The sequence below is a fragment of the Pseudopodoces humilis genome, chromosome 30 (genome assembly GCF_049639895.1).
Source record: "Pseudopodoces humilis isolate 2021_Gansu_Grassland_sample_001 chromosome 30, ASM4963989v1, whole genome shotgun sequence".
NCBI lineage: Eukaryota > Metazoa > Chordata > Aves > Passeriformes > Paridae > Pseudopodoces > Pseudopodoces humilis.
In genome coordinates, this window is record NC_142229.1 from 2,231,186 (window position 1) to 2,242,021 (window position 10,836).

Consider the following 10,836-nt stretch of genomic DNA (forward strand, 5'->3'; position numbering starts at 1 on the left):
GGGTGCAAAAAAGCCCTTTTTGATGTGCAAATGAGCCCCGGCAGCTCTGCCCAGCAGCCTGGTGCCGGCCCTACCTCGCATCTGCCACCGGGGCAGGGAGGGACCCGGCCGGCGCTGTCCCCTCCCCTCACAGCGAGGGGACAGCTGGCGTGTGCCCGTGGCAGGGACCGGCTGCCATCCCTTGGCGAGGGGCTGAGCCCCCGGGCGCTGCTCGTTACTCATTATGGGATAAAAAAATCTGAATTAAAAAAGCAGCCGGCTTGGAAAAGGCCGGCGGCGGCAGCTGGGAGAGCAGCACGGCCCTTTGAGCCGGTACCTGCTGTCCCCAGCCGGGACAGGCATCGGGACCGTGCCAGGAGCTGTCACGGGAGCCCTGCCAGGGGACACAGGAACAGCCCTGACCCCTTTGTTCACCCCACAGCACCGAGCAGCTCGGGGGGAAACGCTGGGCTGAGCCCCAGGGCCAGCACAGACCCCCAAAGCTGGGTTTGCCATTCCTGCCTTTGGGTTGTTGATTCCTGGGTTTGCTGTTCCCAGGCTTGGTTTGGTCATTCCTGGTTTTGGTCAGTCTGGGTTTCGGTCATTCCCAGGTTTGTCATTCCTGGTTGGGTTTGCCCATTCATTCCTAGGTTAATCCATTCCCGGTTTGGTTTGCCCATTCCCAGGTTTGTCATTCCTGGCTTTGTTCATTCCTGGTTTGCCATTCCCATTTTCCAGGGCCCTGTGCCAGTCTCGGGCTGTCCCCACCCCAGCCCTGGACCCTGCCCAGGGGTGACAGCAATGGCCGGGGAGGGGGCTGGGGTCACTGACTGACCCCCACCCTCCTCATGCCCAAAATCCCAACCCAATCGGGGCCCAAAGCTCATTTCCCAGGAGTTGAAGGTTTCCAAGCCCCCCCAGCCCGTGGAGAGGGAGGGGTGTGAGGACAGAGGAATCACATTCCCTGCACATTCCTGCAAAGCCTTTCCCCGTGACTGCTCAGGCCCGGGCTGAAGGTCAGACCCTCCTCCTCCTCAGCCACCAGCTCCAGGGACAATGGGGGGTGGCTCCAGTGACCCTTCATCCACACTGGAATTGCTCCATTCCCATTCCCAGGCTCCCTGGGGACAGGAAGACCCTGCTGCACAGCCAGAGTGGTTTTTCACCCCCACAACCACTCAAGTTCGTTCAACACCTTCCATATTTAATTTATTTAGAGATTCTCTACATTAAAGTGTTTTCATGCCAAGGCTTCTGCCCTCCCATCCTGAGCTCAGGAAAAAGAGACTGGGCACAGCTTTGGGTGGAATGCACTGGAACAACGTCGCAGCCACAGAGAACACGGAACAAACCAGAGAACTGCACACAGGAGACGTCAGGGAAAGCTGGAATTAGCACATTCCAGTCATGTTAGCACCTTCCCAGACGGGCCTGAAGGCGTGCAGGGAGGTGCAACATGCTCTGGTGAGCCAGACCAGAGCTCAGACTACAGGAAAGCCTGGAAAAAGCATGGAATTGTGCCAGCAGCAGCAGCAGGCCCGGAGCCTCGGCTGAACCCGTTGGAAAAGGAACAACACGGAATTGCCCAGCCAAGATTGCAGAGTTTGGGAATGCTGAGCTCAGGGCTGAGGCAAATCTGTGCCTGGAGTGCAAACCACAACAGCTCCAGCCGCGGCACGGGCCCAGCACACCTCGAGCAGGTTTCAAATATCCTTTCTCACATGAAAAGCTGCCTTTTTTTACTAATTTTATTATTTTCCTGTTGCCTTGTGTAGACCAGGCCACGGTTTAAAAGCTGAGCTCGCAGCAGCACACCTGGGCCAGGCTTTGGGTTGGTTTTCACCTCTCAGGATCCCCCTCAGCAGCAGCACCAAGCCTTGAATGACCAACAGCTGTGGTGACACCTCGGAGCTCACACTGAGCTGCTGGCTCTGTTTGGCATCTCCAGAATTCAACCAGAAAAGGGTGAAGGAGGAAATTTACTCTGCAAACCTCAAAAATTCAGCTTTATCCTGCTACTTTCAGGAAAAGTCCTCACTGGCCTTTGTCCTCTGAAGGGATGAGGAGTTTTCCACCTTTGCTGATGGGGGAGTCCCCAGTGTCACCTCCCCCTGTCCTCAGCTCCCACAAACCTTTCAGAATGTGCAGCCCTGGTTAAAAACCTGCATTTTTCACCAAGGAACGTTGTCCTGCAAGTGACATTTCCTCTCTCACATTTTCTAACCCACGCTTTGAAAGTGAAGATTCGCAATTTCTGGTCACGCTCAGCTTTGAAAACCCCACAAAACACTCATTTCACAGCCCAAAACCTCGTGGTGGCTATTGCACATTTTTACAGCTGGCCTAAACATCCTCCTGGAGATCCAGGCTTTGGGAGAAGGGATATTTTCCAAACTGCTCTCAGTGGGAACACGGCCACAAGTGTCACCTGCTGCTGGTTGGAGCTGGGAGGGCGACAGGGAAACACCAACACATGGAAAAGGAAACCAAAGCAGCGTCTCACGGAGCAGGGGCACAGGGAGCCGGGCTAGTGCTTGGCATCCCGAGGGTAGAACTCGGCCAGCGTGCTCTGGGGGATCCTCTTGAGCATCTCCTTGGGGAAGATCCTGAGGAGCTGCCAGCCGATGTCCAGGGTCTCGAACACGGTGCGGTTCTCGTAGGGCCCTGTGGGGACAGCCACAGCGGGGTGTGGGAATGGCAGGGAATGCTGCTGGCATGAGCCCTGCCCCGCTGGCAGCTGCTGGGATCCTTACCCTGAGCAATGAAGTTCTTCTCAAACTTCTGCAGGAACTCCAGGTACAGGAGATCGTCCGAGGTCAGCGCTTCCTCGCCCACCACGGCCTTCATGGCCTGCACGTCCTTGCCGATGGCGTAGCAGGCGTACTGGGAGGGGAACAGGGATTGTGGAATGGCTGACAGGGCCCCCAAACATCACCTCATCCCACCCCTGGCACGGCAGGGACACCTCCCACTGGCCCAGGTTATCCCAAGCCAGCCTTGGGCACTGCCAGGGATCCAGGGGCAGCCACAGCTTTGCTGGGAATTCCAGCTCAGCTCTTCCTCACCCCTCAGTCATTGGGAATTCCTTCCCAATATCCCATCCATCTCTGCCCTCTGGCACTGGGAGCCATTCCCTGTGTCCTGGCCCTCCCTCCCTTGTCCCCAGCCCCTCTCCAGCTCTCCTGGAGCCCCTTCAGGCCCTGGCAGGGGCTCTGAGCTCTCCCTGGCGCTTCTCCAGGTGAACACCCCCAGCTCAGCTGCTCCCTCCTCTCTAATCATCCACAATTCCTGCTCAAACTCAAAACCTCTCACTCAACACTCAGTGAAGGCATTAAAAGCAGCCACAGGAATGTTCTAGATCCCAGGTGATCCTGGCCTTTCCATCTGGGCAGCCAAAGGTGTTTTGGGAAGCAGCCCCTGTTGGCAGAGGGGTTTTTACCCACCAGCTGGTTGGACACATCGGCGTGGTCCTTCCTGGTCATCCCCTCGCCGATGGCCGACTTCATCAGCCGGGACAGGGAGGGCAGGACATTGATGGGGGGGTAAATCTGGGGGAAAAACACCCAGGAATTAACAGGAATCCTTAAAAACTCAGGATAATCCCAAGCACCTTGTGAGCAGCACACACCTGCCTGTTGTGCAGCTGCCTGTCCACGTAGATCTGTCCCTCAGTGATGTATCCAGTCAAGTCAGGGATGGGATGAGTAATATCTGTGGGGGAAAAAAACACAAAAGTGTTTTGAAAATTTTCAGCCCTTTTGTATCCATTTTAGCACTGAGCTGTAGCTTTTTGTTGCCAGGTTACTTCAGCAATTATTCCCTCCACAAATCCCAAGTGCTCTTGGATCAGAGCACCAAGCCCGAGGCCTCAAAGGGCAAAGCATTTTTATCACGATGCAGCCAAAATTTGGACTAATAAGGAAACCCAAAGGCCACAGGACTCCTGTGTGTGGCTGTGTGCCCCAAAGGCAGCTTTCTCAAGAGCCCCTGGCTGTGACTCACCGTCGTTGGGCATGGTGAGGATGGGGATCTGGGTGATGGAGCCGTTCCTGCCCTCCACGCGCCCGGCGCGCTCGTAGATGGTGGCCAGGTCAGTGTACATGTAGCCAGGGAAGCCTCGGCGCCCAGGCACCTCCTCCCGAGCTGCTGACACCTGGGGCAGCCACAAAAACATTGCCAAGGGCTCAGATCCAGCGCAGGGAGCTGCTGTGTGCCCGGGTTTGGTGCACCAAGCACCGCCAAGTGCAGCCACACAAACCCCCCTGAGGTGTTTGTCAGTGCAGCCAATCCACAATGTGACAATCCTGACAAGGTGTTTGTCAGGGACAGGACAAGGCCAATCCACAATGAGGGTATCAAACTGCTGATTCACGAATTATGGGCTGCTCTGGGTTGGAAGGAAACTTAAATATCATCCAGTCCCACCCCACCAGGTCAGGGACACCTCTCACTGTCCCAGGTTGCTCCGAGCCTCGTCCAACCAGGCCTTGGGCACTTCCAGGGGTGGATTTGCCAGCAGGGAAATAAATCCCAGCCAATCAAGGATCAACTAAAATCCTCACTGGCTGTTCCCAACCATCTCAATGAACATTAATTTCAACAGCTTCAACTGAAATCCTCACTGGCTGTTCCCAACCATCTCAATGAACATTAATTTCAACAGCTTCAACTGAAATCCTCACTGGCTGTTCCCAACCATCTCAATGAACATTAATTTCAACAGCTTCAACTGAAATCCTCACTGGCTGTTCCCAACCATCTCAATGAATATTAATATGAATATTAATTCCAACAGCTTGAGCAGCAGCTTCACTCCTCACTTCACACCACCCCTTCCTGCCAACACCCAGCCTGTCAATAAACGCATTAATTAACACCTTAATGAGCACCCACCTCTCTGAGAGCCTCGGCGTAGGAGCTCATGTCTGTCAGGATGACCAGCACGTGTTTCTCACACTGGTAGGCCAGGAACTCTGCCGTGGTCAGGGCCAGGCGGGGCGTGATGATGCGCTCGATGCTGCAACACGAGGCTGCATCAGCGACACCTGGGAGCTGCATGGAGCTTCCAGGCACCACCTGCTGCAGCCCCGCTGCGGCTGCACCGGCCCCCACACCACCTGGTTGCTCTTTCACATTTACATTCACCAACTCATTATCTTGAATTTTGAAGACTACAAAAACATCAATGGAAAGGGCTTCCAAAAAAACAAGGTAAGTTTCGGGGTCAGATGTCTGTATTTCATCATTTAGAGACTTCACATCATCCATACAGTATGAAATACCAGAGAGGCCAAATTCATCTCTTGATTTCAACTGGTTTTATACTAGAAATTAGTCTGGCTAATGAGCTGCACCCAGAAATGATTCCAGGTTGCCGTATCATGGGTAAAAGTGAAGAACACATGAAAAACCTTGTCTGTGGGGAAGAGCTTTTAACCATCCTACTCTCCATTCCACCTGGAGCTGCACCAGCCCCACACCTCCTGCAGGCCCACCTCCAGCCCCACACCACCCCCTCCAGCCCCACACCACCTCCTGCACCTCCACCAGCCCCACACCACCTCCTGCACCTCCAGCCCCACACCACCTCCTGCACCTCCACCTCCAGCCCCACACCACCTCCTGCACCTCCACCTCCAGCCCCACACCACCTCCTGCACCTCCACCTCCAGCCCCACACCACCTCCTGCACCTCCACCTCCAGCCCCACACCACCTCCTGCACCTCCACCAGCCCCATCTCCAGCCCCACACCACCTCCTGCAGCCCCTGCAGCCCCACACCACCTCCTGCACCTCCAGCCCCACACCCCCTGCAGCCCTGCTGTCACCCCCTGCAGCCCTGCTGCCACAGAGCCCCCTGGCCAGTGGCACCTGCAGGCCAGCAGCGAGGCTCCATCCCCCACAGCTGGTTTGTTCCTCCCAGCTTCCCCCCCTCAGGGAGTGGCCACTCACGTGGGGTCGTTGGCCAGGTTCAGGAACAGGCACACGTTGTCCATGGAGCCGTTCTCCTCAAAGTCAGACTTGAAGAAGCGAGCGGTTTCCATGTTCACCTGAAGCACAGTGCCGGGTTTAACTTGGCACATTCCACACCCAATTAAGGGCTGATGAGCTCATTAATAACCCACAGCAGAGATCTCCATCCATCAGGCTCCTCTACACTCCCAGAGTGAGCAACTTCTGCAATTCCAGGCTGGAGATCAAGTCTGAGATCCTTTATCCTGACCAGGCTTTGCTGGAGCCATGGAATGCTTTGGGACCCCAAAAACCTCTCCAGTGCCACGGGCAGGGACCTCCCACCATCCCAGGGTGCTCCAAGCCTCGTCCAACCTCGGACACTTCACAGCCACAGCTTCTCTGGGCAACCTGTCCCAGAGGCAGACTCCAGCACTTCCAGCCTTTGGGATTTTCACCCATTCTCTGATTCCACACACACAAGACCTGCTCAGACTTCAGCCCCTCGCAGAATCCCACTGATCCCTCCAGCCCCTCGCAGAATCCCACTGATCCCTCCAGCCCCACTTTCCCCCAGCGCTGTGGGCTCACCCCCATGGCAGCAAAGACGATGGCAAAGTTCTCCTCGCTGTAATCCATCACATCTTTGGATTTCTTCACCAAGCCAGCCTGGCGACAGATCTGAGCTGCAATCTAGGCAAGAAATATCCCAGGGTTTGCATTTGATGCTGCTCCATGGCCCAGAATGATGTTTAGTTTTGGGTCCCACCAGGTTTAAGAGCAGCTCTGAGGCCTCACCTCGTTGTGGGGCAGCCCAGCAGCTGAGAAAATGGGGATTTTCTGGCCCCTGGCAATACTGTTCATGCCATCTATGGCCGAAATCCCAGTCTGGATCATTTCCTCTGGATAGATCCGACACTGGGGGTTGATTGGCTGGCCTGTGGGATTTTTGGAGAGAACACAAAGTTACCCCCTGGACACGCTGGGAGCTTTATCAAACACCCCCTGATAAACGGGTACAAACCCCACTGTGACACCCACAAATCTGCAGCTGCACCTGGTCACACCTGAGCCTTTCAGAGCCCAAGACTCTGGTGTTAAATGTTCATGGCAGTGGTAGGGAGCAGTTAAAACCCTCCCAGGTTGTCAGCATTTCACCTTTAGGTGTTGAAGAATTAAGTCTGCAAGTAATAAAGAGCATCTTCCAAACATCATAGAAAAAAAATTCTGCTCCCTCATCTGCCTGCACTTGGGTAATTCAGTTACAATTTGATGCCACACACATTCAGGAAGGAGACGAAGCTCATCCCAAGTTCCATCTTGTGTTCTAAACCAAATATATAAATTCAGAAAGCTGAAACACACCAGGTTTGACTTTGCCCCCCCTCAGAAAAGGATCAAGAACAAACCCATAATGTCCAGGAAATCCTCAGCCAAGACAATGGGGCCTCTGTCTATGGGTTTTCCTGACCCATTGAACACTCTGCCTATAGGAAACAACAATAAAAATGAGAATTACAGTGAAAACCAGATCATTTTGGGTCAATCTGTTCATTCCTCACACCCAAATCCTCACCAAGCATGTCCTCCGAGACCGGGGTTCGCAGGATGTCCCCGGTGAACTCGCAGGAGGTTTTCTTGGCATCAATCCCTGAAGTGCCCTCAAATACCTGCAAATGCAGCAGGGAAAATAAAAATAAACCACAGGACAGAAGTTTTATGCTTCACAAAGTAATTCCTGAACGCTGCTTCATCTGCAGCCCCAGGGCACAAAGGAGGAGCTGCTCTGGAAAGGGCTTCAAGAGCTGGTAGAAAACACCACAAAACCCTGCTTTGAAAAGACTTTGTGACTTTTTAAGTTTTTTAATTCAGCAACAACCACCAAACTTGGGGCAATTCCTTTCATCTCAAGTGTTTCCCCCCCTGCCAAGTTCCTCAGACAAAACTAATGTGAACAAGAAGCAGCTTTTTAGGAGAAATATCAGCACCCACTTAGCACAGGGCTGATCTGGAATCCAATCCTGAAAATTCCACGGGATTCCTTCAATCCAGCAGCAAAGGAATCCAGTGGGATAGAAATAAATCCAGAGGGGATGGAAATAAAAATGTCACTGTGCACTGTCAGAAATCTCCTACAATTATTGATGCACTTGGAATAAGCAGGTGATTTGTTTCATTTAAGAAGAACACATCTCCAGACAGGTTTGATTTGATTCAGGGCTCATCCTGATTAATAAATGATGGAAAAAGAGCTCCCTGCTCCTACCTGAACCACAGCTTTGGAGCCACTGACTTCCAGCACCTGCCCACTCCTCCTGGTGCCATCAGGCAGGGTCAGGTGCACGATCTCGGCGTACCTGGGGAACTGAGGAGAGGGAAGGCATTAAACTCCAGCCACAAAACAAAAATCACCAGCTCCAAGCCTGGAAACGACTGGGTTTTTAAGAATAATTTTATCAGGGGAACCAAACTCCTTCCCAGGGTATGAAATCTCCCAGGTTCAAGCTGTTTTTATAGGAATAAACAATATTTGCACTGTTGGAGCTGCCAGAATTAGTTCTAAAAACTCTGAGTTCTAAATAGTGGCAGAAAGCCCCAGTGCAGCCTCTGACAAGAAGGAAAATCTGCAGCACTTTTGCCCTTAAGAGCAGCCTGATAAGAAGCCAGGAGTGCCCACAGCTCCCTTTTCCAGAGCACTGATGTGGAAACAGAAAGGTCAGGAACAAAGCAAACAGGTTCTTTACAGCTTGGAATTTAACCAGAGTTCCAGGGGTTTGGTGAAACTCAAACTCTGTTTCCTTTCCTTCCCCAACAAGTCTCCCTCTTCTCCAGCCTTAGAGGAATTTGCACATTCCCATTTATCCCAGAAATGGATCAAAATGGCTCTGGGGAATTTCCCAGCAGTCTGGATTTTCCCTTTCCCAGCTTTTCCTGGAAACCCTCCCTCCAAAAGCTTCATGAACAGCTGAGAACTTACCTTAACCTGGTCCAGGATAACCAGGGGCCCATTCACACCCGACACGGTTTTGTAAGCTGGAAAGAACACAAGGCAGGAGTCAGGAATATCCCACACATCCCATTTTTCCATTTCATTCCTCTCACCAGGCTCGGATTTTGGGCCTGATTTCTGGTTTTTAGGAACTCCACAAGGAGGATTAGGGACAGGATTGATTGGGGGTCCAGCATTTTTCCTGTGCCCTGGAGGTGACACTGATGTGATGCCGGTGTTTTCCGTGACAGGAGCTCCCTGCTCAGGCTGGAGGGAGCTTGGAGCAGCCTGGGACAGCACAAGGTGTCCCCACAGCAGGGGTGGCACTGGGTGGCCCTTAAGGCCCTTCCAACCCAAACCAATCCCGTGTTTCCGTGATCCCAGGGAGGATTTTGCTGTCAGCCCAGGGAAAACGCATCACTTGACCGGCAGCTGGAGGAAATCCTGAGTCAGAGCTCCCTCAGGGTCACGAGGAGCGGCTGGGGCTGCTCCTCACTGGTGCCCAGGAGGGGAAATGGGAGATTGGGGCCATGCAGAGCCCAGCCAGGATCACAAATTCCAGCAGCAGCACCACCGGGGCAGCCCAGGCCTGGCAGCCCCCCAGGGTCTGCACTGCCACAGAGCCCTGGAACTGTGGCAAAGCCCGGTCTGGAGAGCGAGAACCAAACTGAACCAGCTCAGCAGAGCCAGGCTTAAACTCCTTCCTCTGTTTTACCCCTCAAATCCCCCTGAACACACAGAGACCGAGCCCTGGCCCCTCTTTACTCTTATCCCAGCCCTCTACCCCGAGCAGGGAGAGCTCCCAGGATTATCCAGGGGGAAGAACTGGCTCTGAGCCCGAGGGTTTGCAGGCCAGAAACTGGGAAAGGGACTGGGGACTGGGATATGGGGACTGGGATATGGGAACCGGGATGTGGGAACGGCAACTGGGATATGGGGAATGGCAACTGGCAACTGGGATTGGGAACAGTGAATGGAGCCAGGAGATAGAGAATGGGAACAGGATAATAGGGAATGGGATTAGGATAATGAGGAATGGAAAACCTGACCCTGAATGAGACATTCCATCCCATGACTGTCTCATGAGCACTCCTTCCTCATTCAGCCTCTCAACCAGTTCCACAACAAACCAAAAGCAACCTGGAACATTTTCCATCCCCAGCTCGATACCAGTTCAGGGAAAAGCCAGAATCGACATGGAAAACTCTGGAGTCACCTTGGCTCCAACCCTGACAGAAGCCTCTGCTCCAGAGTAAAGACCTGGAATTGCAATGACGGATTCGGCTTCCAAACCCGACGGATATTTCCCAAGGATCCACGACCCAGCAGCTGCTGGGCAGCACCTTGCAGGTCCTGGTGCTATTTAGGGCACAGGCGAAGCCATTTGATGTAATTGCTGCCAGAGAAAACACCCGCACACACCCCGATTTCTCCCCACTGCGCTGCCATGAAGGGATTTGAACGAAGTCTGGCATTTCCCCTTTTTCACCCGATTTCTCAATTCAGCGCTCAGGAACAGACTCCATCCCACGCCCAGCATTTCCCGTTCCCGGTACAAATCCCAGCTTTCCAGGAATGACACGGGACGGGCCGTGTCACAGCGGGCTGGGCTGCCCAATTCCCGCGCTACCGGGGTTAATTAGGGTGATTAATTACAGCCCGAGCCCAGACTGTTCTGAGGGGTGAGCGAGCCCGGGGCTGCGGCCTGCCCGGGCGCGAGGCTGCGGCCCCCGAGCCGGCCCGGTGTCCCTTCCCCGCAGCCCCCCGGTCCCCTCCGCGCGGGCGGCACTCACTGAGGCGCGGCTGGGACAGGAAATCGCGGGTCAGCGCCGCCGCCTGCTCGCGGGGCCCCCCGGGCCCGGCGCCGTTCACGGCCCCGCGCAGCGCCCGCACCGCCGCCATGTTGGAGCGGCTG

At 54.2% G+C, this 10,836-nt stretch overlaps 1 protein-coding gene across 1 annotated transcript; it reads right to left on the reverse strand.

The window, feature by feature from the left end:
• Nucleotides 1–1,162: 1,162 nt before the first annotated feature.
• ATP6V1B2 (ATPase H+ transporting V1 subunit B2) lies at nt 1,163–10,823 on the reverse strand. The gene is made up of 14 exons (XM_005530820.3): nt 10,715–10,823; nt 8,910–8,965; nt 8,199–8,297; nt 7,509–7,602; nt 7,342–7,419; nt 6,731–6,870; nt 6,524–6,625; nt 5,933–6,030; nt 4,873–4,996; nt 3,982–4,132; nt 3,608–3,690; nt 3,423–3,527; nt 2,733–2,862; nt 1,163–2,643 (listed from the first exon to the last, which is right to left on the reverse strand). The coding sequence occupies exons 1-14, from the start codon at nt 10,821–10,823 to the stop codon at nt 2,507–2,509; spliced, it is 1,506 nt and encodes a 501-aa protein (XP_005530877.1). The 3' UTR covers nt 1,163–2,506.
• Between the last annotated feature and the right edge of the window lie 13 nt (nt 10,824–10,836).